The 27,743-nt window shown below is 42.6% G+C and overlaps 1 protein-coding gene across 2 annotated transcripts in view; it reads left to right on the top strand.

Moving 5' to 3' along the window:
- Positions 1-27,743, top strand: part of cep162 (centrosomal protein 162) — a 120,628-nt gene that overhangs the window by 56,909 nt on the left and 35,976 nt on the right. For both annotated transcript variants that reach the window (XM_033020791.1, XM_033020790.1), the window contains 6 exons: positions 7,206-7,337; positions 9,128-9,240; positions 14,462-14,576; positions 19,829-19,955; positions 21,925-22,088; positions 22,734-22,838. In XM_033020791.1, the coding sequence (XP_032876682.1) occupies positions 7,206-7,337; positions 9,128-9,240; positions 14,462-14,576; positions 19,829-19,955; positions 21,925-22,088; positions 22,734-22,838 (756 nt within the window). The remainder of the gene's footprint in view (positions 1-7,205; positions 7,338-9,127; positions 9,241-14,461; positions 14,577-19,828; positions 19,956-21,924; positions 22,089-22,733; positions 22,839-27,743) is intronic.

Below are 27,743 nucleotides of genomic sequence, written 5' to 3'. Positions count from 1 at the left end.
GCCCTTCGAGCCTGCACCGCCATTCATTGTGATCGAGGTTGATCATCCACAATCAGTAACCCGTGCCTGCCTTCTCCCCATATCCCTTGATTCCCCTAGAGGTCTATCTAACTCTTTTTTAATCATATTGAAACATATAAGATTATTAAAGGTTTGGACACGCTAGAGGCAGGAAACATGTTCCCAATGTTGGGGGAATCCAGAACCGGGGGCCACAGTTTAAGAATAAGGGATAAGCCATTTAGAACGGAGATGAGGAAACACTTTTTCACACAGAGAGTTGTGAGTCTGGGGAATTCTCTGCCTCAGAGGGCGTTAGAGGCCGGTTCTCTGGATACTTTAAAGAGAGAGCTAGATAGGGCTCTTAAAGATAGCGGAGTCAGGGCGATTGGGGAGAAGGCAGGAACGGGGTACTGATTGTGGATGATCATATTGAATGGCGGTGCTGGCTCGCAGGGCCGAATGGTCTACTCCGGCACATATTGTCTATTGTACAAATTCATCCAGTGAATTGGCCTTTGTGGCAGAGAATTCCACAAATTCACATCTCTCTGGGTGAAAACTTTTTTCTCATCTCAGTCCTAAATGGCCTCCCCTTTATTCTTAAACTGTGGCCCCTGGTTCTGAACTCCCCAAACATTGGGAACATTTTCCCTGCATCTAGCTGGTCCAGTCCTTTTATAATTTTATAAGTTTCTATATGATCTCCTCTCATCCTTCTAAATTCCAGTTGGGTGGCACTCCACTCGCCACTGCCTGCCATTCTGATAGGGACCCGTTTATTCCTACTCCTTGTTTCCTCTCTGCCAACCAATTCTCTATCCATGTCAATACCCTACCCTCAATACCATGTGCTCTAATTTTGCCAACTAATCTCCTGTGTGGGAACATATCAAGAGCTTTCTGAAAGTCCACATACAGTACACCCACTGGCTCTCCTTCATCCATTTTACTTGTCACATCCTCAAAAAATTCCAGAAGATTAGTCAAGCAGGATTTCCCCATCATAAATCCATGCTGACTTGGACCACTCTTTCTACTGCTATCCAAATGCGCCGTTATTACTTCTTTAATAATTGACTCCAGCATCTTTCCCACCACCGATGTCAGGCTAACTGGTCTATAATTCCCTGTTTTCTCTCTGGCTCCTTTCTTGAAAAGTGGGATAACTCAGGATAACTCAGCTACCCTCCAATTCACAGGAACTAATCCTGAATCTATAGAACATTGGAAAATGGTCACCAATGTGTCCACGATTTCTAGAGCCACCTCCTTGAGTACCCTGGTATGCAGACCTTCAGGCCCTGGGTATTTAATCAGCCTTCAATCCCATCAGTACCCAATACTATTTCTCGCCTAATGCAAATTTCTTTGTTCCCTATATCCTCTGTTCTCTAGTGCATCTGGGAGATTGTGTGTGTGTCTTCCTTAGTGAAGACAGAACCAAAGTACCTGTTCATCTCTTCTGCCATTTCCTTGTTCCCCATAATAATTTCACCTGTTTTTGCCTTCAAGGGACCCGCATTTGTCTTTTTCTCCTAACATACCAAGAAGCATTCTTGGCCAGCTTACCTTCGTACTTCATCTTTTCACCCCATATTGCTGTTTTTGTTACCTTCTGTTGTCCTTTGAAAGTTGCCCAATCCTGCTACACTTTGCTATGTTATACACCTTGTCATTTAGTTTTATTCCATCCCTAACTTCCCTTGTCAGTCACGGTTGCCTCTTACTCCCCTTAGAATCTTTCTTCCTCTTTGGAATGAAATGATCCTGCATCTCCTGGATTATGCCCAGAAATTCCTGCCATTGCTGTTCCACCGTCATTCCTGCTAGGATCCTTTTCCAGTCGACCTTGGCCAGCTCCTCTCTCATGCCTTCATAGTCCCCTTTGTTCAATTACTTTTCTGATTTAACCTTCTCCCTCTCAAATTGCAGGTTAAAACTTATCATATTATGGTCACTACCACTTAGAGGTTCCTTTACCTTGAGTTCCCTTTATTAAATCTGGTTCATTAGTCAACACTAAATCCTGAATTGCCTTCTCTCTGATAGGCTCCAGTACAAGCTGCTCTAAGAATCCATCTCGGAGGCATTCTGCAAACTCCCTTTCTTAGGGTCCAGAACCAACCTGATTTTCCCAGTCTACCTACATATTGAAATCTCCCATAAGCACAGTGGCATTACCTTTGTTACATGACAATTTTAACTCCTACTGCAACTTGCACCCTATATCTAGGCTGCTGTTTGGGGGCCTGTAGATAACTCCCATTAGTATCTTCTTACCTTTACAATTCCTCAATTCTATCTACAGCGACTCTACATCGTCAGTCCCTATGTCATCCCCCTGCAAGGGACTGAATTTCCCAGAGCTACCTCGCCTCCTCTGCCCACCAGCCTGTCCTTTCTATAGGATGTATAACCCTGAATATTCAGTTCCCAGTCGTGATCCTCCTGCAGCCATGTCCCTGTAATCCCCACAATGTCATATCTACCAATCTCCAACTGAGCCTCAAGCTCATCCACTTTACTTCTTATACTTCATGCATTCATATAATACTTTTAATCCATAACTCACCTCACCTTTCACATTGAATCCTTTTTCACTTGGCCATACACTCCTATCCCTTTGAGAGCTTTCTGCCCCATTAATTCTGGTGTCTTTCTTAACGTTTTCTGTACTCTCTTTCCCTTTAACTCCACCCTTATATATCCAATTTGTCTCCTCTCTCCCCCCCCCCCTCCCCGCTATTTAGTTTAAACCCACCTGTGTAGCAGTGGCAAACCTGCCTGCCAGAATGCTGGTCCCCTGCCTGTTAAGGTGCAACCCATCCCTTTTGTACAATTCATCCTTGCCCCAAAACAGATCCCAGTGGGCTAAGAATCTAAATCCCTGCCCCCTGGAATACACCCAACTGTGTAATGTTCTCTCTGCTGTTTCTGTCTCTAACCAAACCAATTCTGTCTTTGACCCAAGTTCAGCATACTGCTCACCATCATGCAGTTTTCTCCATTTTTAAATTACATGTAATTCTATTATGAAAGCTACTCTTCACTTCCCCTTCAGACAATGCATGTCAGACCATAACAACTTTTTGCTTTTAAGAATAATCCCCATCACCTCCACTTAGACTTTTTTTTGTCACTGCTCTTAAACACGAGTCTCTTTCCTGTCAAGTAAGTCTCCTTCTTGAACTGCTGCAGATCTTTTTATGAAAGATTCGTCACCCATCAACAATGAAGAAGGGTCTGGACTCAATGTCACCTTTTCCTCTTTTTCCAGGGATGCTGTCTGACCCGCTGAGTTACTCCAGCTTTTTGTGACTACGGTTTAAAGCAGCATCTGGAGTTCCTTCCTACACAATGAAGCAGTAGCGTTGGCTTATTTTCTGTAATTAACCATGTTATTGACATTTTGTTCAATGTGACAAAGTGACAAAGTAATTGTGCCACAGAACGTGGCCTGTGGCAATTGCCTTGCCTTAGGTTAGGCTACAGATGCTGAATTCATTCTCCCCATTACTGATAAGGGATGTGGTATTTACAAGACATCCCCCTAGCTGTTACCATGCCCTAGGAATAACACCGTGAAGAGCCTCCATTAGTTAGTTTCTTGTGTAAGCAAACATACAAAATATGCATCTTTGCAATCTCTGAAAAATTGCTTTGTTTCACATTTAATTAATTATTTGAATGAATGTATACTTTATTGTCACATGTACAAGTCACAGTGAAATTCTTTGCTTATATACCCAAGGTATGCAATAGTCACCACATGAAGGGTGTCGACAAAGTTTTGCGACTTGTGTAGGAAAATGAGGATTTCATTTTGTGCACACCAGAATATCCTAACTGGCAACATGGATAAATTGACATGTTTTTCACATGTTAATGAGGGACTATAGTTTGGAGCCCTTCTGCTTCTTTGAATGATGAGATTGGTTCTTCCACTGGAGCAAACCAGGCCATGGTTTATGATTTCAGTTTATTTTAAAGCTAGTAGATTCTGCAGGGAACTGCCAACCAGTTGCAGTGTACAGGTCAGTACCATCCTGACCTCCCTGTTCTGTCACTGGACTTTGTACTGAGGCCAGAAGCAAAGCTCTGTCATGCGACGCTGAGAGCCTGGATATGCTTCACAACTTCTCCCTCATCTTTATGCCAATCCATTCATTTAGCTGGAATCAATAATTGAAAAAGTAAGAGGAAAAATATTTTCTTTTACTTTTATTCAGTTACTGTTACTGTAAATTAATTTAAAGCATAATTATTGATTATTTTTTAAGTAGTACAATTTTTGTAAATTGTTTCTGTCCAATTTTTTTAAAGTAGCTCAATTTTTAATTATTTCTGTCTAAATTCCAACTTTTTAATTAGCTTTGATTTTCACAAGCATTTATAAATAGATTACAGAATAGCTTTTGGCAATTTGAGCTGTCTGAGCCTGGGACCAGCATGGAATGGTCCAGATGAAGCATGATCTGCCTGATTCTGTTCATACCTAGCTTGTATCTCATTGCTCATTTGTGGTGATGAATTTTAAAGCATTTTTGCTTTCATGTTTGATTTGGCTCACTTGGAGACAGAGCTAGGGAGAACTCTGGCATGGATGAGGTTTAGTTTAGTTTAATTTAGAGATACAGCATGGAAACAGGCCCTTCAGCCCACCGAGTCCACGTAGACCAGCGATCCCCGTACACTAGCACTATCCTACACACACGCTCGGGACAATTTACAATTTTACCAAAGCCAATTAACCTACAAACCTCTACGTCTTTGTAGTATGGGAGGAAACCGGAGCACCTGTAGAAAACCCACACAGGTCACGGGGAGAATATACAAACTCTATACAGGCATCACCCGTAGTCAGGATCAAACCCGGGTCTCTGGCGCTGCAAGGCAACAACTCTACTGCTGTGCTACTGTGCCGTCCAGAGTTACATTAAATGTAGAAAAAATTCATGCAGCTGAAATAGTTACAGTTTAGTACTTGACATTTTTATTTACCCTGTTGCCTTGCACCTCTTAATTAATCAGGTGGTGAATCGTTAACATTCCCATGAGATGAGATTCCCATAACATTATGAGATGATCTTGTAGATGTGTATAAGATCATGAGGGGAATAGATAAGGGTGAATGCACAGTCTTTTACCCAGAGTAGTGGAGTCAAGAACCAGAGGACACAAGTTTAAGGTGAGGGGGAAAAGATTTAATGGTAACCTGAGGGGCAAATTTGTCATACAGAGGGTCGTGGGTATATGGAATGCGCTGCCAGAAGTGGTAGTTGAGGCAACTACTATAACGGGATTTAAAAGACAGGTGCATATATAGGACAAGTTTAAAGGGATGCGGCCAAAAGCGGGCAGGTGGGACTAGTGTAGATGGGACATCTAGGTCATCCAAATCCAAGGCGTAGCTATGGGTCCCAGCTATGCCTGCCTCTTTGTAGGGTACGTCGAACAATCCTTATTCGAGGCGTACTGTGGCCCTATCCCCGAACTCTACCTCCACTACATTGACAACTGCATTGGTGCTACCTCCTGCATCCATGCAGAACTCACTGACTTCATCCACTTCACCAACTTCCATACGGCACTCAAATTCAGCTGGACCATTTCCAACATCTCCCTACCGTTTCTAGACCTCACTATCTCCATCGCAGGTAACTGACTACTGACCAACATCTACTATAAACCCACTGACTCCCATGGCTATCTGGACTACACTTCTTCCCACCCTGCTTCCTGTAAGGTCTCCATCCCCTACTCCCAATTCCTCCGTCTACGCCACATCTGCACCCAGCATGAGGTGTTCCAAACCAGGGCATCGGAGATGTTCTCATTCTTTAGGGAACGGAGGTTCCCCTCTTCGACTATAGATGAGGATCTCACCAGGGTCTCCTCTATATTCCATAGCTCCGCTCTCACTCCCCATCCCCCCCCACTCGTAACAAGGACAGAGACCCCCTTGTCCTCACCTTCCACCCTACCAGCCGTCACATACAATAGATAATCCTCTGACATTTTCGCCACCTCCAACAGGATCCCACCACTGGCCACATCTTCCCATCTCCTCCCCTTTCGGCTTTCCGCAGAGACCACTCCCTCCGTAACTCCCTGGTTAATTTGTCCCTTCCCACCCAAACCACCCCCTCCCCTGGTACTTTCCCATGCAACCGCAGGAAATGCTACACTTGTCGCTTTACTTCCCCCCTCGACTCCATCCAAGGACCCAAGCAGTCTTTTGAGGTGAGGCAGAGGTTCACCTGCACCTATTCCAACCTCATCTATTGCATCCGCTGTTCCAGGTGTCAACTGTTCTACATCGGTGAGACCAAGCGCAAGCTTGGCGATCGCTTCGCCCAACACCTCCGCTCAGTGCACATTAACCAACCTGATCTCCCGGTGGGTCAGCACTTCAACTCCCCTTCCATTCCGAATCCGACCTTTCTGCCCTGGGCCTCCTCCATGGCCAGAGTGAGTCCTACCGCAAATTAGAGGAGGAGCACCTCATATTTCGCTTGGGTGGCTTACACCCCAACAGTATAAACATTGGCCTCCAATTTCAGGTAGTCCTTGCTTTCTCCCTCCTTCCCCTCCCCTTCCCAGCTCTCCCACAGCCTACTGTCTCTGCCTCTTCCTTTCTCCCCCCCACATCAGTCTGAAGAAGGGTCTCCACACGAAACATCGCCTATTCCTTCGTTCCATAGATGCTGCCTTACCCGCTGAGTTTCTCCAGCATTTTTGTCTACCTTAGGTCAGCCAAAAGATGCGTTTCCATGCTGTATGATTCTATGACCATGACTGTCATATTCCGTGTAGTCAGCTACGATGGATACCTGTGACTCTCAATTCAGACTATTCAATCAACAATTACTCAAACAAATGTAACTGCCATGCACCAAATACAAGTAGAATGGTTTTCCATAAATATTCATGTATTAAATTTAGTTCCATCAAAACAATTTATTTGGGTTCATAGGGATGAATTTGGTAATATAGACATTTTGTGACCTCTGAAGCTATAGTGGGCATAAATTGGTATCCTAGCTTGATAATAGGGCTACTCTTAAAATGACAAAATAATTGTTGTTTTTTCATTTCAATAAGAGTGGTATACATTGCAATATTAACCCTCTGAAATATCTTATGTGCATCATTAACTCCAATTTATAACCCCTATTATCATAATATTTTGTATCAAAAAGCTGTGCAGCTTGGAAACTAGTAAAAAAAAATTAACAATTGGAGGCATATTGGATCCTGTGACTGAAGAAAAACTTAAGTTAATTGAAAAGGAAGTTCAAGAGCAAGAAACTATTATTCACGGCTACGATCAGGTATTTGACGGTGTTTTGTCTTCTTTCTGAATGACGAATCTGCTTTGTTTTTGTCATTGTGAACAAAAATTATATGATTTAGAATTGTTAAAATATTTTTCAACGGTGTCTTGATTGTCTAGTTTACTATCCAAGTCTTGCCTATCTAGCTTGCCAAACTGCGTTGCCTGATGATGTGTTATGCTGCCATGTTATCCCTTAATTGCTTATTTCTTCATATTCTTTTCTCCTTGCTATTTTGAATTTTGATCATTCATTAATCATACTGCACAAAACATGTAATTCCCTCCAATTTTCTCCCAATATCAACAAAAAACATGACCTAGCCACTCCCAATTTTTAAATAAATCGAACACCATTGTATTATGTTCACGCAAAAATAAGATTTCTCAAGGATTCATTAGGTGTTGTATTGTTAACATTTCCAAGGTAATACCCACATAGTCAAGTATACAATGGACATCTAAGACTTGCACTCCTATAATTAATTGATATTTGAAAGAAAATCAGTACATAAAAAGTGTAGGAAGGAACGTGTAGGCAGATGTTGGTTTATACCGAAGACAGACACAAAGTGCTGGAGTTACTCAGCGGGTCAGGCAGAATCTCTAGAGAAAAGGAATAGGTGATGTTTTGAGTTGGAATCCTTTTGATTGAGATATATATAAAATAAGAGTGTACATACAAATATTAGAGTATATATCAGAGTATATAAAAATATTGATTAGTAAAATTAAAACTAAACAAAGATAAAGTGAGGTAAGAAAACCAAATAAGTATATAAAATATTGACAAGTAAAAGCAAAAAAATTAGATCTTTTATGATATAAAGAGCAAGAGAAGAGGTACGGTAAAAAGGAAATGATGATCCAGGAAATATGCTTCCTGACTAAGTGAAATAAGTTGCAGAATTTAAAAGTAAGAGAGGCAATTATCGAGGCTCTGATAATTTTCCATTCCTCTGGTGACAGGAAGGTGCCAGAGCATTGGAGGAATGCTGTCACTGTACTGTGTTGGACAGGATAAACCAAATATCCCCAGGCCAATTAGTTTAATTGATGGTGGGAGCATTATTGGAATCTACTCCAAGAAACAGCAGAAACCTTTGTGTAGAAACACCCAGATTAATCAGGATGGTCGGTGTGGATTAAGAGAAGAATGTGTTTGATTAAATTATTGAATACTTTGACATCGGCCAATCGTCTCTCATTCGCCAAATGCTAATAACAGCAGAAACAGAATCAGTGGGAGTGCGCTAGTGCTGTAGGTGAGAATCCCTCATAGAGTGATACAGCATGGAAACAGGCCCAGAGGCCCAACTTGCACAACGGACAACATGTCCCATCCACACTAGTCCCACCTGCTTGTGTTTGCCTCTCATCCCTCTAAACCTGTCCTATCCATGTACCTGTCTAAATGTTTCTTAAACGTACCTGTCTCCTCCGGCAGCTCATTCCATACCCCCGTCACCCATCAGTTTTGTCTGATCTACACAAAACTGGCAGGACAAACTGCGTCTTGGCATCTGAATTCCAATCTCCCACCATGAGCCATGTTTTTTTTAAATTTTTTTTTTTTTATTGCTTCCTTCCTGCTTTTGCTTTTTCCGCCATTTTGCTGTAAACATTGTACATCCATTTTTATTTCTGTTTTGCTCTCATTATCATCTCCTTTTGCTATCCACCATCTCTTTTGCCAAGTAATCCTCCCTGCCCTCTACCACTTTGTTTGCATTGCAAATAGTTTTTGCTGTAAAACAATTCTGGTTTTCAGAATATTTATTGTTTCAGGAAAATGAAAGGCTTTGCACGCAGGTGAAAGATTTGCAAATGGTTAATAAAAGAAATGAAGAGAAAATGTTCAATGAATCCCGCCAGTTAATGTCGGAAATACGACAACTAAAGTAAGGCTTTAATGATTTTTTTCAAAATAGAAGTGCAAATTGATGGTCTCAAATCCTAATTTACTAAAGCCATAAAAGTTGAATGGTGTTTGCAACATTATATTTGCACGATGCCATTGAATCTTATAAAACATGATTATTATTGAGTACATTCAAGCATGATTCCTTATTTATTTTCTAGGTTCAGCACGCCTCTGGCAATTGGCATGCAGCTTTTGTTTTGACATCACTTGCTTGAAGCTATATTGTGCATATATTGTCAGTGAATTACATTGTGCTATATTGTGCTTATATTGTCAGTGAATTACATTGAAGCTCACTTGGGCATTAGCTAAAGGCTGCTAACCTGGCAGATGGAGCCTCAGAAAAATGGATGATGATGATAATGAATGCATGATCAAAACATTCATCAAGGTTTAGGTTTTCGCTTAGATGTTGATCTCAGTGATTGCTTCCACACTTAAACCTTCCCCCACCCCTCATTGACAATTAGGGCAGCATGGTGGCACAATGGTAGAGCTGCTGCCTTGCAGCACCAGACCTGGGTTCCATCTTGTCTGTGGATGCTGTCTGTAAGGAGTTTGTACGTTCTCCCCATGACCTGCATGGGTTTTCTCCGGGATCTCCGGTTTCCTCCCACACTCCAAAGAGGCACAGGTTTGTAGGCTGTGTAGGAAGGAACTGCAGATGCTGGTTTAAACCGAAGATAGACACAAAATGCTGGAGTAACTCATTGGAACAGAGAACATCTCTGGAGAGAAGGAATAGGTGACGTTTCGGGTCAAGACCCTTCTTCAGACATTGTAGACCCGAAACGTCACCTATTCCTTCTCTCCAGAAATGCTGCGTGCCCCGCTGAGTTACTCCAGCATATTGTATCTATCTCAGGTTAGTAGGCTAATTGGCTTGGTAAAATTGTAAATTGTCCCTATGTGTGTTAGTGTACCGGAATCACTGGTGGGCCAATGGGCTTGTTTCCGCGTTGTATCCCTTAACTAAATAACTTCAGGCCCCTTTGATCATTTGTCCAACATTGTTTTTATCCACCACCCCATCTTATTATCTTGCCCCATCCCATCCAATCATCTCCCTGAACCCCTTCCAATTCACCACAACAATCATCTATCCCCAGTTCTCTTACCAATCTGCTATCCAATTGATTTCCTCAATGTGGCTGCTATATTGCCAAGGTTGCATTTGGCTAATTTTTGTAGAGGAGAATTAGCACAAAAACAAATCCTGCCTTATAAAAAGTGCTGAGATATAAATGTTATTTGCTGAGAATTGACACGGCCTTGATTCAATCCTACAATTTGCAATAAGAATGATAGAAAATGCAATCAAGATACATTAAAGACCTAGATGTTCACGATTTCACAAGGATTACTGAGCTACAGGCTTAAATGAATGAATGAATACGTTTATTGGCCAAGTATTCACTTACAAGGAATTTGCCTTGGTGCTCCGCCCGCAAGTGACAACATGACATACAGTGACAGTTAGGAATGACACATAAAACATTAAACATTAATAATAAAACATTATTGATTAAACATGTGAATTAAATAAAGTACCAGAGCAAAAGGAGGCTACATATTTTTGGTTATTGAGTAGAGCTACTACTCGTGGAAAAAAAGCTGTTTTTATGTCTGGCTATGACAGCTTTGACAGTCTGGAGTCGCCTTCCAGAGGGAAGTGATTCAAAGAGTTTGTGGCCAAGGTGAGAGGGGTCAGACTCGTTCGCTTCCTGGCCCTTGCAGTGTACAGTTCGTCAATGGGGGGAAGGTTGCAGCCAATAACCTTCTCAGTTGATCGGACGATTCATTGCAGCTTCCGGTTGTCGTGCTTGGTGGCTGAGCCAAACCAGACCATGATGGAGAAGGTGAGTTCTGACTCTACGATGGCCGTATAGAATTGGACCATCATTGCCTGTGGCAGATTGTGCTTCCTCAGCTGCTGCAGGAAGTACATCCTCTGTTCTGCCTTTTTGACTGTGGAGTCAATGGCAGCCCCCGCCCCCCACTTAAGGTCCTTGGAGATGATGGTTCCCAGGAACTTAAAATACTCCACAGATGTGACTGTGGTGTTGTTGATGGTGAGTGGGGTGAGGAGAGGAGGAGCACTCCTAAAGTCTACTATCAATTCCACTGTCTTAAGAGCATTGAGCTCCAGGTTGTTGCGATGGCACCACAACGCCAGTTGTGTCACTTCCTGTCTTTAGGCAGAATCTTCCCCATCCTGGATCAGTCCAATCCGGCTTGTGTCGTCCACAAACTTGAGAAGCTTGACAGAGGAGTCAGTGGAGGTGCAGTCATTGGTGTAGAGAGAGGAGAGGGGAGAGTACGCAGCCTTGCGGTGCTCCTATGCTGAGGGTTTGCAGGTCCGAGATGTGCTTTCCCAGCCTCACATGCTGCTTCCTGTCTGTCAGGAAGCTGGTAATCCACCAACAGAGGGGTTCAGGCACAGTCAACTCTGATTTGCAGATGACACAAAGCTGGGTGGCAGTGTGAACTGTGAGGAGGATGCTGTGAGAATGCAGGGCGACTTGGACAGGTTGGGTGAGTGGGCAGATGCATGGCAGATGCAGTTTAATGTGGATAAATGTGAGGTTATCCACATTGGCAGCAAAAACAGGAAGGCAGATTATTATCTAAATTATGTCAAGTTGGGTAAAGGGGAAGTACAACGGGATCTGGGGGTCCTTGCTCATCAGTCACTGAAAGTAAACATGCAGGTACAGCAGGCAATGAAGAAAGCAAATGGCATGTTTGCCTTTATAACACGAGGAGTTGAGTATAGGAGCAAAGAGGTTCTTCTGCAGTTGTATAGGGCCTAGTGAGACCACACCTGGACTATTGTGTGCAGTTTTGGTCCCCTAAATTGAGGAGGGACATTCTTGCCGTTGAGGGAGTGCAGCATAGGTTTACAGGGTTAATTCCCGGGATGCGATATGCTGAGAGAATGGAGAGGCTGGGCTTGTATACTCTGGAGTTTAGAAGGATGAGAGGGCATCTTATTGAAACATATAAGATTATTAAGGGTTTGGACACGCTAGAGGCAGGAAACATGTTCCCAATGTTGGGGAGTTCAGAACCAGGGGCCACAGTTTAAGAATAAGGGGTAAGCCATTTAGAACAGAGACGAGGAAACTTTTTCACACAAAGAGTTGTGACTCTGTGGAATTCTCTGCCTCATAGGGCGGTTCTCTGGATACTTTCAAAAGAGAGCTAGATAGGGCTCAAAGATAGCGGAATCAGGGGATATGGGGAGAAGGCAGGAACGGGGTACTGATTGGGAATGATCAGCCATGATCACATTGAATGGCGGTGCTGGCTCAAAGGGCCGAATGGCCTACTCCTGCACCTATTATCTATTGTCTAACTCGGAAATTTTGGAGGGTAGTAGCTCTGGCACAATGGTGTTGAATGCAGAGCTAAAATCAACAAACAAAATCCTCGTATAGGTGCTGGAGGATGAAGTGCAGGCCCAGGTTGACTGCGTCATCCACAGATCAATTGACCTGATATGCAAACTGCAGAGGGTCCAGCAATGTTCGTGATATTTTTCAGATATTGGCCAGCACAAGCCTTTCAAAGGTCTTCATGACTACAGAGGTCGGTGCGACAGGCCTGTAGTCATTAAGATCATCAAAATAATAGGTGATGTTTTTGGTTGGAACCCTTTTTGCAGTCTGAAGAAAGGTTCCAACCAAAACGTCACTTCTTCTTTTTCTCCAGGGATGCTGTCTGACCCGCTGAGTGGATTAAAGAGCTGAGATGAGAGTGACTGCCTCTCTCTCTCCCTCTCAGCTGAGATGTCAGCATTTAATCAATTGTGGCACTGATTCAATCTGGAAAAGCTGAAATCAAACGGTCATTAAAGGAAAAACACTCTGGTGGTTGGAATCTTATCGTGCCGAAAGGAAAATGGCTTTGGTTGTCAGAAGTCAGTGGAGCAGCAAGAAAATAGAAACACCAGCACCTGCAGTTTCTCCTTCAAGTTGTACATCATCCTGAAATTTAGTTCCACTCCTTTGCGATCACTAGACCTTCATCAGAAGGACTGCACAATTCTAGAAGTCGGCGAGCCTTCATCTTCTCAGAATTAGAGATAGGCAATAATTGCTGGTTTTGCCAGTGATGCAGGTTCTGCAAATTAATTAAAAAGAGTAGCATTTATTTAGTCATCTCAAGTTGATATTAGGTTTAGGTTTATTAATGTCTCGTGCACAGAGATACAATGAAAAGCTTTGTTTTTCATGCTATCCTATCAAATCAGATAATGCTATACGTTAATACAATCGAGCCAGACTCGAGTATAGACACAAAGCTGGAGTAACTCAACAGGTCAGGCATCATCTATGGAGAACAGGAATAGGTGGTGTTTTGTATTGCGACCCTTCTTCAGACTGAGTGTCAGGGGAAAGGGAAATGAGAGATATAAACAGTGGTAAAGAGACATATAGAACAGATGAATGGAAAAATATGCAAAATAGTAATGATCAAGGAATATCAAAGAGGAATATCAAACAGGTCAAAGGGGAAGATATTGATTGCAGAATATATTTCTCAGCATTGCCACGTACCAATTCCAGAGACAAAGTCCAATGCCCGTAGTGGAGTTGAGGTGAATCAGACGGCACTCTAGTTTAAGGTAGACACACAATGCTGGAGTAACTCAGCGAGACAGCATCTCTGGAGAGAAGGAATGGGTAACTTTTCGGTTCAAGACCCTTCCTCATACTCTAGCTTATGGTAGATTAATGTAAGGCTGGATTTGTATGCACTCCAAGTTTGCAACAGAAACAGGATTCTTTCTGTCAAGGGCACATATAAATCTAGTGAAGATTTTGTATAAAAAAACAATAATCTGAGTATTTTGAAATGTTATTGTTGAGCTTTATATTTCTCATAAATTTAAATTAAATTATATATTAAATTGCATGTGCATATTTTCTACATTATAAGGCTGGTAAACAAATCACACCTCCCTTCCAAGCCATAGAATATCTGAAATCATACAAAGGCTCTTCACAATGGATTTCAATTCTAGTGGATTTGATGCTTTTCATACATCTCCTTGAGTGTATTAATATATTCTAGTCACTCTATTAGTGACTCATTGGTATTTAGGCAGATTTAACTGTATTTAAAACAGATTTAAACAATGTCCTCTAATTTTTGAGTTCATATGAGGACTTTATTTTTTGCTTTTTCATCAGGGAACAGTTGAAGAAGAAGAATATGAAGCAAGTGTCAATCCATGATGTACAGCCATCTGAGCAAAATAAAAATCAGAATATTGACGACTTGGTTTCACAGCTTAGAATTCAACAGGTGAGTTCTGGTCTTCAAAGATTCAATGGATCTTTATTATCACATGTTTCGAGGTACAGTGAAATTCTTCTTTTTGTGCATATTATTCAGTAAATGATTGCTATACATAAACACAATCCCAGATTAAGTACAAAGTGCAGAGATATAGCCCACTGAGACTGTATACTAGAGTCACCAGGTTTTGGCGCCAATTTCTAAAGTCCGAGCTGCAGCTGGCCATAAAGGCCCGTTATCCTGACTGAAGGGCCTCCAGCCATTGCCTCTATCCAGATCGTCCAGCGAACCGTCGTCCCTCTCCTCTCTCGGCCATCTTCACCCTTTGTGCCCTGGGGGCACGTCCCACAGCCGATCTCGCGAATGCGGAGGGTAAGACCCTCTGGATCTTTCACCGGCCCTTTGTTCTTGCGTCCGCCGGCGCCGACTCCCATACTCTCCAGTCCTCGGGGATGAGCACGGGCTGGGCTCGGTGGCTTCCCTCTACAGGTTCTGCGGCGTACAAACAAGGCTTTCTGCCAGTGATAGCCGCAGCCTGATGGGTCTTTCTTGAAGCTTAACATAGAAACATAAAAATTAGGTGCAGGAGAAGGACATTCGGCCCATCGAGTATTATGATCATGGCTGATCATCCGAAATCTGTACCCCGTTCCTGCTTTCTCCCCATATCCCTTGATTCCGTTAGCCCTAAGAGCTATATATAACTCTCTTGAAAATATCCAGTGAATTGGCCTCCAGTGCCTTTTGTGGCAGAGAATTCCACAGATTCACAACTATCTGGGTGAAAAAGTATTTCCTCATCTCAGTCCTAAATGGTCTACTCCTTATTCTTAAACTGTGACCCCTGGTTCTGGACTCCCCCAACATGGGGAGCATTCTTCCTGCATCAAGCCTGTCCAATCCCTTAAAGAATGTTATGTTTCCACAAGATCCCCTCTCGTCCTTAATTCCAGTGAATACAAGCCCAGTCGACCCATTCTTTCATCATATGTCCGTCCCGCCATTCCAGGAATTAACCTGGTGAACCTATTCTGCACTCTCTCAATAGCAAGAATGGCCTTCCCTAATTTAGGAGACCAAAACTGCACACAATACTCCAGGTGTGGTTGATAAGGTTCATTACTTAAAAAACAGACAACTCACAAAAAGGTTAGGTAAACCAACTCAAGCTTTACTGATCATCAGCCTGCGGAAGTGACGGGGATACACCAGTCAAGTAAGCAACAGACACTTGACTTCTCCGCACCACCACTTCAATGAACAATGATTTGCATGGTGTTTTATACTGTGTGTCACTTGTCACATTCCAAATATGTTAGTCATGGTCACAAGATGCATCCAACATACATCACTACAGGACGAGTCTGAGCTTGTTGGTTGTCTCTCTTATCTATTAGTAGACACATTTCAAAGGCATCTTATCAGTTGGTACTTCCAAGACAAGACATTTCAAACGCATCTGTTTCTTATCTGATGGTACTTTTAGGACAAGACATTTCAACGGCATTGGTCTCTTATCAGTTGGTACTGCCAAGACAAGACATTTCAAAGGCATCTTAGTCATTGTCTCAATATACATCCACATGAGACGAGCCTGGGTTTGTCTCTCTCTCTCTCTCTCTCTCTCTCTCTCTCTCTCTCTCTCTCTCTCTCTCTCTCTCTCTCTCTCTCTCTCTCTCTCTCTCTCTCTTATCAATTGGTACTTTTCTACTAGAGAAAGCCTGCTTGAGAAGAAATACAATGTACAGTCAAGTATTCCACCATGTATCTTTTATATATTTAAAAGCATGTAACCTTTTCAAGTCTCACCAGGGCCCTGTACAACTGCAGTAGGACCTCCTTCCTCCTATACTCAAATCCTTTCGCTATGAAGGCCAAAATGCCATTTGCTTTCTTCACTGCCTGCTCTACCTGCTTGCTTACTTACAGTGACTGGTGTACAAGGACACCCAGGTCTTTTTGCACCTCCCCTTTTCTTAATCTGACACTATTCTGATAATTATCTGCCTTCTTGCCACCAAAATGGATAATCTCACATTTATCCATATTATACTGAATCTGCCTTGCATCTGCCCACTCACCCACCCCATGAAGTCATCCTGCAACCTCATAGCATCCTCCTCGCAACTCACTCTGCCACCGAGCTTTGTGTCACCCGCAAACTTGGAGATGTTACATTTAATTGTATGGGGGGAAAAGCAGGAACGGGGTACTGATTTTAGATGATCAGCCATGATTATAATGAATGGCGGTGCTGGCTCGAAGTGTCGAATGGCCTACTCCTGCATCTATTTTTCTATGTTTCTAATTCCTTTGTCTAAATCGTTAATATATAACGCCAACCAATTGTTCAAGCGCTTTTGATTGCAACATGCGCCTTAATTTAGTTCAACAAAGAAACTGACATGTTACTAAAGTTAATATATATATTCCTTTGTCTAAATCATTTATATATATATGTGTGTATATGTATATGTGTATATTTGAGGAAGGACATTCTTGCTATTGAGGGAGTAGGTTTACAAGGTTAATTCCCGGGATGGCAGGACTGTCATATGCTGAGAGAATGGAGCAGCTGGGCTTATACACTCTGGAGTTTAGAAGGATGAGGGGGCATCTCATTGAAACATATAAGATTGTTAAGTGCTTGGACACTCCAGAGGCAAGAAACATGTTCCCGATGTTGGGGAAGACCAGAACCAGGGGCCACAGTTTAAGAATAAGGAGTAAGCCATTTAGAACGGAGACGAGGAAACACTTTTTCTCACAGAGAGTGGTGAGTCTGTGGAATTCTCTGCCTCAGAGGGCGGTGGAGGCAGGTTCTCTCTATGCTTTCAAGCGAGAGCTAGATAGGGCTCTTAAAAATAGCGGAGTCAGGGGATATGGGGAGAAGGCAGGAACGGGGTACTGATTGAGGATGATCAGCCATGATCATATTGAATGGCGGTGCTGGCTCGAATGGCCGACTCCTGCACGTGTGTGTGTGTGCGTATATATAATAAAATAAAACTGTAAAGGAAGTGCTTTATTTTGTAATATCCAAATTGTATAAAGGAATTGTGTTCAGAAACTTTGAACTTTGAATTTTTTCACAGTATTTGAACAGGCCTTTGCAATACTGGCAGTTGAATACCAGAGCAATGGTAGAGAGAAATTCCTGAAGTTTATATAGTGGAGGAAATATCCTTTCCTAATCATTCAAATCAAATCCTTTTGTCACACACGTCTTTTCAACTTTTGCCTTTGTTCAAAAACCACCCTCGCCTGTATCGACCTTTGTCTTGCCCCTCATCGCCACCAGCACAATCAGTCTGTAGAAGAGCCCGACCCAAAATGGCACATATTCATGTTATCCAGAGATGCTGCCTGAGTTACTCCATCACTTTGTGTCTTTTTTTGTAAACCAGAATCTGTAGTTCCTTAATTCTATATCACTCTATCTATCAGAGTTAGTTCAATATTGGCTGCATTTGGTCCATATTCCTCAAAATATTTGCTATCGATTTTCTTGCTCAAACATCTTTTAAACGTTGTTTCCAGTTTCTACACTTCCTCTGGCATTTCGTTTCATTTAGATTATTTGAACCTTGTTCACTGTTTATATTTCAATTTTATATTTTGCAACACAATGGAAAAAATTGAGAGTATTTGGGAAACAAACAGTTTTTGTGTACATTTAGAATGTAATAAGATTTACTTTCACTGTTTTATCTACTAACCATTTTTAATCATGCATCAAACACTGCTGTGAACAATTGCAGTAAAACAATGGAACCAATTACAGAGGAAAATACTAATTTTATAAGATGTGTATCTTTACATTGCAATGTGTGTACAAATTCAATTAATAAATAGGACTTCTCATATCAGATAACTAAAGGTTTATGGTAATTATGGTCTGAATAGGTAGACAAGATGGAGAGACAAGCTGAGTGATTTATTTTTGAGCCTTACTTAAATTTATTATTGGGCACTTTAATAATAGGGCAAATCAGAAAATTATTTAAAAGCACACATAATACTCGTATACCTTTTAAGAATCCAGTTTTTTCTGTGTACATAATTTGATCATTTTAAATTTCTGTACTCCATGTGTTCGTTTTATCATGACATTTTTGTTTCTTTGTATAACAGCAAACCCAAATAAATCTCCCACAAAGTGCTGGAGTAACTCAGTGGGTCAGACAGCATCTCTGGAGAAAATGTTTGCTAGCGATGGTCCCTGGCCCTCTGAGTTACTCCAGCACTTTGTGTGTTTGTCAAATAAATCTGAGTTTCTTCATTCCCTTTCTTCTTTTTTCCGGTTACTTTTACTGTTCATGGTTTGTTTTGGCAAACTATGAAACAGCATTATGGTGGTTTACTGGTTCTAAACCACTTAATCACTTTCTTTATTAAATTGTATTATTAAAAGAAGTGAACTAGGAATATCTGCTCCTCTCAAACACCACTGAAAAGATATTTTGCGACTTAATGTCAACTCTCATTTTGACCTTTATTCAAGTTACTGAAATTTATATTTTTGGTAATTGATGTACATGCATACAGCATAGTTGATACTGTGGCAAACTTCTTGACGGTCAGTTTTTATCCTGACTTTTGTCTTTGGATAGTTCTATTGCTTTGCAGGACATTATTTTTGATTACCTTTTCCTACCCCTAGAAAGGGCACGAAACACTATTCCCTTTTCATGTATCTATAAGTTGTAAATGGCTAGATCATAATCATGTATTGTCTTTCTGCTGACTGAAAGGCACACAACAAAGCTTTTCACTGTACCTTGGTACACAGGACAATAAACTAAACTGAAAACTGGCACAGCACTAGAGTTGCTGCCTAACAGAGCCAGAGACCCGGGTTGGTCCGTTTAATACTGTTTGATACTGACTACGGATGCTGTCCGTATGGGGTGTCCATGTTCTCCTTGTGACCGCATGGGTTTTGTCCGGGCGCTCCGGTTTAATCCCACATCACAAAGACGTATAGGGTTGTACATTAATTGGTGTCTGTAAATTGTCTCTAATGTGTAGTATAGAACTAGTGTACGGGTGATCAATGGTTGGCGTGGACTTGGTGGGCAGAAAGGCCTGTTTCCACGCTATATCTCAAAACTAAACTAAATTACCCACCATAAAGAAAAGCATGCTTCTGCAAATTACCTCCCACACAATATTTGACATATATTACGGGTCTACTGAGTGGGAGCTTGATGCTCTATCTGTGATTTTAATCTGTTTTGTTTGATCCCACCTTTCAGAGAGAAGAGGTTAAGCTTACAGAAGAGATTAAAAAACTTAAACAAGAGAAACAAGCATTAGAGGTGGACCTAGAAAAAATGAAGAAAGAATGTAATATGGCTAAAGAACAACTTACTAATACCTCAGGCGAGTTATTGGTTGTGCAGTTAACCAATTCCTTTGTTGGGATTGGAGAATTATTCAAGATAAATAATGAAGAAGTATTAAAGCTGGCAGTGGTCTTAAATTGCAATTATTTGACCAGAAGACGTGAAGTTAGTAATTTTCAATTCTATATTGTTAAAATGTAAAGACATGCAAATTTTTTTAGGAAAACACAAAATGCTACAGGAACTCAGTGTGTCAGCTAACATCTGTGGTGGGAAATGAACAGACAATAACAAACGTTTTTGCAAGCTGATGGAGTGATTTAATTTGCACAGATAAGATGGACACGTCAGTCTGTAGAATAGTCCTGATCCGAAACGTCTTCTGTCCATTTCCCTACACACATGTTCTTGATGCATTGAGATTCCAGAGCACTTGTTTTTTGCTTAAGTTTCATCCATAGACTCTAGCTTCCCAATATTTTCTACTGTAACAATACAATAAGTACATCGGTTGCTGCTTAACCAATAGTATTTTGAATATTGATCTACCTAGCTTATTTTTCTATAAATATTAACCATATTTCACAAAAGTGAAATTATCCAGTTCTTTAAAACAGAATATGACTTTCAGTTCTTCCTTTGGTAATCTGTTCTTGTATCTGTTGATAAATTACTTATACTTTTGATTTCTTATTTATGGACTGTCCCCAGGGTTTGGAAAATCTGTACCATTTGGATTCCTCCTCAATCTAAATACTTCATCACTACAATCGTTTTGAACATTTTTACTCAAGCTTTGCAAATTTTCCCCACCCACTGTGCCCCATCAATGCTCTTCAGGTCTCCAGCACAGAGTGGATAAATGGAGTGATTTATCATTTGCCCTGCAACCATAGAAGTAATGTCACAGATTGATTGCCTATTTAAAAAAAAAAAAACTGCACACTATTAATTTCCCTTGATTTCAAGGCTATCAGAATGTATTTCTCCTTTCAGATATTTTCCTTTAAAAGGTCGAATTCCTGGAAGATTTACTTATCAGTAATTATCTGTTTCCGCTACCTGAGCTCTCTGCAGCCTTCATGCCTCAAAATGGAGTAATGCTCATACATTTTGTAGAAAATTGAAAGCAGACCAAATAACATTAAACATCAGCAGGTCAAGCAGCATCTGTGGAGGGAATGGATATGTGACATTTCAGGTCCAAGTAATCATTTGGACTGGAGAAGGGTGCGGATCTGAAATGTCGTCTGGTTGCAAGTGACGCATATCCTTCTATTCCCAGCATCTCCACGAGCCAATCTAAATGCTTCTTAAACAATTTAATATTGTGAGCAATTTTTAGCACCATATCTGTGGAAAGATGTGCTGGCTCTGGAGAGGGTCCAGAGGAGGTTTACAAGAATGGCTGCAGGAATGAGTAGATTGACATATGATGAGCGTTTGATGGCACTGGACCTGTACTCGTTGGAGTTTAGAAGAATAAGGGAGGACCTCATTGAAATGTACAGATTAGTGAAAGGCTTGGATAAAGTGGATGCGAAGAGGATGTTTCCACTAGTGGGAGAGTCTAGGACCAGAGGTCATAGCCTCAGAATTAAAGGACATTCTTTTAGGAAGGAATTTCTTCAGTTAGGGTAGTGAATCTGTGGAATTCTTTGTTAGAGGCTTTGCTGTGGAGGCCGTCAGTGGATATATTTAAGGCAGAGATACATGGATTCTTGATTGGTATAGGTGTGCGAGAAGGCAGGTGAATGGGGTTAGGAGGGAGGGATAGATCAACCATGGTTGAATGGCGTAGGCTTGATGGGCCAAATGGCCTAATTCTGCTCCTATCACTTGTGACCTTATGATAAACGTCACTTTCTTATCTGCTGTGGCCACCACACCTGCACGCCACACCGCCCTGTGTAAAAGAAAAAAAAACTTGCCCCGCACATTTCCATTAAACTCCCCCTCTCCACCTTATAGCTATTTGTATTCTGACTTTTGTTTTAAAAATCCAGGTGATAAAGATTTTGTAATGAAAATAATGGAAGAACAGAATAAGCAAGAAATCCATCGTCTCACCAAGAGGTTGCAATGGTATGCAGAAAACCAGGAGATGTTGGACAGGGATACCGCACGGCTTAAAACAGCAAATGTAGAGATTGAGAAGCTAAAGGAGCAGGTACTGAATACACCTGGCTGATTAACAAAGAATTGGATGTCAGATAGATCTTGAACTATCTTTGAGTCTTTTCTCAAGACAGTTGAATAGTTATTACTGAATCACTCCGAACATCTGTTACATAATGCAATATTTTTGTGTGCTGTGCTACTCTACTCTATTTTTCATGGCCTGTTCATATTCTTCACATTAGCATCATTTTGCAGTCACATAGAATCAGATTTACCAATGCTTTGTATATCAAAGTCTCTATTATAATCATAGAGTCATACAGCATGGAAACGGGCCCTACGGCCCAACTTGCCCACACCGACCAACATGTGGGCTTGCCTTTGGCCCATATCCCTCCAAACCTGTCTTATCCATGTATCTGTCTAATTTTTTCTTAAACGTTGTACTAGTTCCTGCCTCAACTACCTCCTCTGGCAGCTTCTTCCATACACCCACCGCCCTTTGTGTGAAAGAGTTACCCCTCATTCCTGTTAAATCTTTTCCCTCTTCACTTTAAACCTATGTCCTCTGGTTCTTGTCAATCCTTCAGCTTCCAATTACCATTATTATATTTTTAGGTTCCTCGGTCAAGTCTTTCAGGGTACATTTGCAAACTCACCATTTCTTCAATTTTTCTCTCTTCAACTTTAACAGATTGAAAAGCTTGCAGCTGATTCCAAAGTCAGAAATTCACCTCCTGAGAAACGTGCAAAGGGCAGAGCACTTGAAGCCAAGCGAATTCAGGACCTTGAGCGACAAGTATGTACTGTTTATTTTTTCGAACTCTGGTTGCCAACTTGTTATTAACATTATAAAGTAATGGAACACCAATTGGAATACAGTAGGAAACGCTCAGTAGGAAGGTTGCATCATCTATGGAAAAGTGTGTTGAGTGCCTAGAACACATTGCCAGGGGTGGTGGTGGTTGAGGCATATATGATAGTGGTATTTAAGAGGCTTTTGGATAGGCATATTGTTATGGAGGGATCTGGATTATGCGCAGGTCTTGGCATCATGTCCAGCACAGACATTATGGGCCAAAGGGTCTGTTCTTGTGCTGTACTGTTCCACATAGAACTGGAAAAGTGAGAAATCAAGTTAGCTTTAATGTTGGAGAGAGGGTGGGGATGGATGGATAGTTAAATGGGAATATCTGTGATTGGGTGGGGCAGGGTATCTGAAGTGATTTCACTGTTTACGGAGCTGTGCTGTTGGGAAATAAATTGGTCTTGTCGTTCTTATGTGTCATGTGACAGCTATACGGAACAGAGACAGGCCCATCGGCCCAACTTGCCCATGCCAACCAATTTGTCCATCCTGAGCAAATCTCACTTGCCTCTGCCTAGCCCATATCACTGCAAATCTTGCCTGTCCGTGCACCTGTCCAAACGGCATAATTGTAACTCTTTCCCACTTCCTTGTTCCAAATACACACACTCTCCTTACCCTGGGGAAAATTTTCTGGCTATTTACATTGTCTCTGCCTCCCCATGGTTTTGTAAACCTCCGTCTCTTCCACTCAATGCCATAATTATCCAACATTTCCTTATAACTCAAACCTTCTAGACCCAGTAACATCCTCATAAATCTTTTAGCTGTACAGCATAGAAATAGTCCCTATAGTTCACACTCATTCATTCATTTACACAAATCCAATTTTATTCTCCTCACAAACACTTCATCCTGCCCCAGATTCTACCACTTGCCTCAACACTCAACACAATCACATGACTTCAATTACTGGGTTAATTAATCTATTAATTAATTTGCATATCTTTGCAACGTGACAGAGAGCTCACTTGCCCATAGTGTAGGATATTTTTGAGGCAGATGTAGATAGGTTATTGATTAATGCGGGAGTCGGGTTATGGGGAAAAGGTGAATGGGGTTGAGAGGTAGATCAGCCAGGATTGAATGGCGGAGTAGACTTGATGGGCGGAATGGCCAAATTCTGCTCCTATCACATAAACATGAATATGAGACAGGGGTGACCTTATGGAGGTTTATAAAACCGTGTTGGAAATACCTAGGGTGAATAGCCATCTTTACTCTAGTTCACAATTTCAGTGACCAGGATTGATAGTATCTCGAGTTGTGAGGCAGTAATTTTACGTGCTGTGCCACTATGCCACCCGAATGCAGTAAACCCAAGGAATGTTGGAAGCTACTTTAGTTGGTAATTTCTATTGGGGACTGGGCCTCCCATATAATGTAGCATTTTAAAAAGTTAGACAATTTAAAGCATTCTGTACTATATTCTCAGCATCTGCTGTGTTTTGAGTTTTATTTTCAGGTATTCTCTGGATTATTTTATGAACCTGGATGATTCAGTAAAATGTAGCGAGCCCTTTGCACAATTGCATTTCTAAAATGGAGGTGGGGAGAGAAATCAGATAGTGGCTCCTTGCTATCAGTGCAAGGAAGTTTTGGAAACCATATGGAGATTACCAGTGTGTTTGAGAAATGCATTTCTTGCTCATGAATTTAATTGAGTTCTTTGAGAAAGATGAAAATGTTGATGATATAATAAATGTTTTGCATTAACTTTGATATATTAATAATATTACAAGCAATATTCCACAGAGAAGGCTTTTCAAATAGTTGCTTCAGTTACTGCTGCAGTGGCAGCTGGTTTAAATCACATCATTAAATTGTTTATTGAAGGTTGGTATCTGGATGAGTTCAGTTCATGGGTAGAGTTTCAAAAAAGCTCTCTTTGGGCTGTGTAGCAGGGAATCGCAGGAGTCCAGCCAAAAGCTAAGCGAACACAAGTTCTGTGCATGAGACCTGTTTATTCTCTCCGATACAGCTCCCTACTCCTCGAAAGTCACGGGCTTTGCCTGGTCTTAAATACCAACTCGGGTACAAACCACATGACTAGCGCCTACCACACCGAGACGCCGCCCTCCAGAGCCGAGGATTCGTTGTGCCCGTGGCTTGCCACCAGGTGCCGCCACATGACCCCTCCCCCACTCCGCAGAACCAGAGGCACCGAACGGATGGGACGCCGAACGAGGCAGCCAGAATGCGTAGAGATGACCCCATGCCCGGGGGGTTGCTCGGTTCAGAAGAATCTCCAGGAGCCCGGGACGGCGAACGCCCGCGATGGGGCAGTTGAGCCACATGGACTGGCTCGGTCAGGTCCAAGTGGGTCGGCTACAAACGAGCCATAGGCACAGTTTTGCACCGGCCTCCCATGTCCAAATCAAATGTAGAAGGCTCGTGACGCAGCGCGCGAAAGCGACCTTCATACGGGCGCTGCAAGGGTGACCTGTGGGAGCCATGGTGAAGAAAAACATACGTGCAGAACATCAGTGGCAGTGGCACATGGGAAGGGGCCACTCCATGACACGATGTTGGGATGGGAGACGGCACCGACCCTCTACCGCAAGCGGACCAGCACCAATGACGGCGGTTCCTGGGACCCATCAGCAGCAGGGACGGTGAGCGGAGCACCATACACCAACTCCACGTAGGACGATGACAGATCCTCCTTGGGGGCTGTCCGAATTCCCAACAGGACCCATGGCAACTTGTCCATCCACCCAGGGCCTGTGAGACAAGCCTTCAGGGTGGCCGTTAGACAGCGGTTGAACCTCTCCACCAACCCATTCGACTGGGGATGGTACGCTGTCGAGTGGTGGAGCTGCGTCCTCAACAGGCAGGCCATGGTGGACCACGATTCAGATGTGAACTGGGCGCCCCAGTCGGACGTGATGTGAAGTGGAACCCCAAAGCGGGCAATCCAAGTTGCCACGAGCACACGACTGAGCGGAAGTGTCCACGAGCGAGATGGCCTCCGGGTAAAACGGTCAACCACCGTAAGCAGGTGCGAAAGACCCTGGGACGGAGGCAGTGACCCCACGATGTCCACGTGTACATGATCGAACTGCCGGCGTGGCACTACGAAGTCTTGAACAGGCGCCCGGACGTGTCAATGTACCATCGATGTCTGGCACCTCGAGCACCAAGCCAGAGATCGCGGTGGGGTACGCTGGCATCTCATCGTCCACCAACTGGGTCACCGCCAAGGTGGAGTAATCTATTCCTGAGGCTGGGTAAAGCACGGCTGCAATTTCCGGATGGGAGAAGGTATCCGCCACTAGGTTGCATTTCCCGGCAATGTGTCGGACGTCCGTTGTATACTCCGAAATAGCCGCCAACTGCCGCTGCGGGCGGACCAAGGATCCAAAACCTTGACGAAAGCAAACGTGAGGGGATTGTGGTCCATGAAGGTTACGAAGGAACGGCCCTCGATAAGTACCAGAAGTGCCGCACTGCAAGGTGTAAGGCGAGCAGCTCCCGGTCGAAAGTGCTGTAGCGCTGTTCTGCAGCGCTCAAGTGCCGGCTAAAGAAGGCGAGAGGCCGCCAACGGCCGTTAACCGACTTCCAAAACACCGCCAACCACAGAGTCCGAGGCATCCATGGTGGGGGCGTCGGCCAACGGATGCATAAGCATTGTCGCCCGAGCCAAGGCCTCCTTCGCCCCTTCAAACGCCGCCGTTGAGTTCGGCCTCGTAGGCGGCAGTGGCGGAATGCATTTTTTTATTTTTTTTTCAAATGTCCCTTGCAGGATTACACTCCTGGGCGTCGGGGTCACCAGTGTAGCGGGGACTCGCGGGAGTCCAGTAAAAAACTAAGTAGACGCAATTTGTGTGCATGAGACGTGTTTATTCTCTCTGACACAGCTCCCTACTCTTTGAAGGTCAGGGGCGTTGTCTGGCCTTAAATGCCAACTCGGGTACAAACCCCGTGAATAGCTCCTCCCACACCGAGACGCCGCCCTCCAGAGCCGAGTGTTCGTTGTGCCCGTGGCTTGCCACCAGGTGCCGCCACAGCAGTGTTAATATTTTGCATTTTTGCTTATTTTTGACGACAGATATCTCCGCTTCTTAAACAACTCTCATCAATGAACCTTTAATTAGTGCAGGTTTTTAATGTACCCTGATTAAATTTGTGAGAAAACCGTCATTCTTTACCAAATTTATTCTATACTTTAATATGCAAATTAACTGTGCAAGCTAAATCTAACCACTTCATATTTGTAGATTTTTTTTTTCTTACTGGGCTGTTGCTTTGACTAATTTATTCACAGCATGAGGACATCGTGAATCATTGTGAAGGAGCCTATTCTGCCCATCTTCCATGCTAAATAAAACATGAGCTATTTAGACTTTTCTCAGTTCCTTGTTAGTTATGGCATTTCAACTCCCCATTTAAGCCCTTGGTCAACACAAGGCTTTTTACCTCCACTGATAGATAGACACTGCTGGAGTAAACCAGCCTGAAGAAGGGTCTCGACCTGAAAGATCACCTATTCCTTTTCTCCAGAGATGTTGGCTGACCCACTGAGTTACTCCAGCATTTTGTGTGTATGTTCGGCGTAAACCAGTATCTGCATTCCTTGCTACACTTTTTACTTCAACTACCTGGTGGTGAATTTCAGACCACCAACATTCTTTGAATGAAAAAAGTATTTCCTCAAATTATTTTGAATACTTCACTCCCTGGTATCTAGTTATTGAATTTAGTGGAAATTAGATCTTCCTGTTCACACTATCTCTGCTTCTGTCAATTTTAAACACCTCAATTACATTTCCATGTCCTCCTTGGTCCAAGGTAAACAGCCCCAGCTTAACCAAGATGTGTTCTCCAGTCAAGGAA

The sequence above is a fragment of the Amblyraja radiata genome, chromosome 5 (assembly GCF_010909765.2).
Source record: "Amblyraja radiata isolate CabotCenter1 chromosome 5, sAmbRad1.1.pri, whole genome shotgun sequence".
Classification (NCBI taxonomy): domain Eukaryota; kingdom Metazoa; phylum Chordata; class Chondrichthyes; order Rajiformes; family Rajidae; genus Amblyraja; species Amblyraja radiata.
The sequence above is the reverse complement of the archived record's forward strand: the minus strand, read 5'-3'. Positions and strand labels throughout refer to the sequence as shown.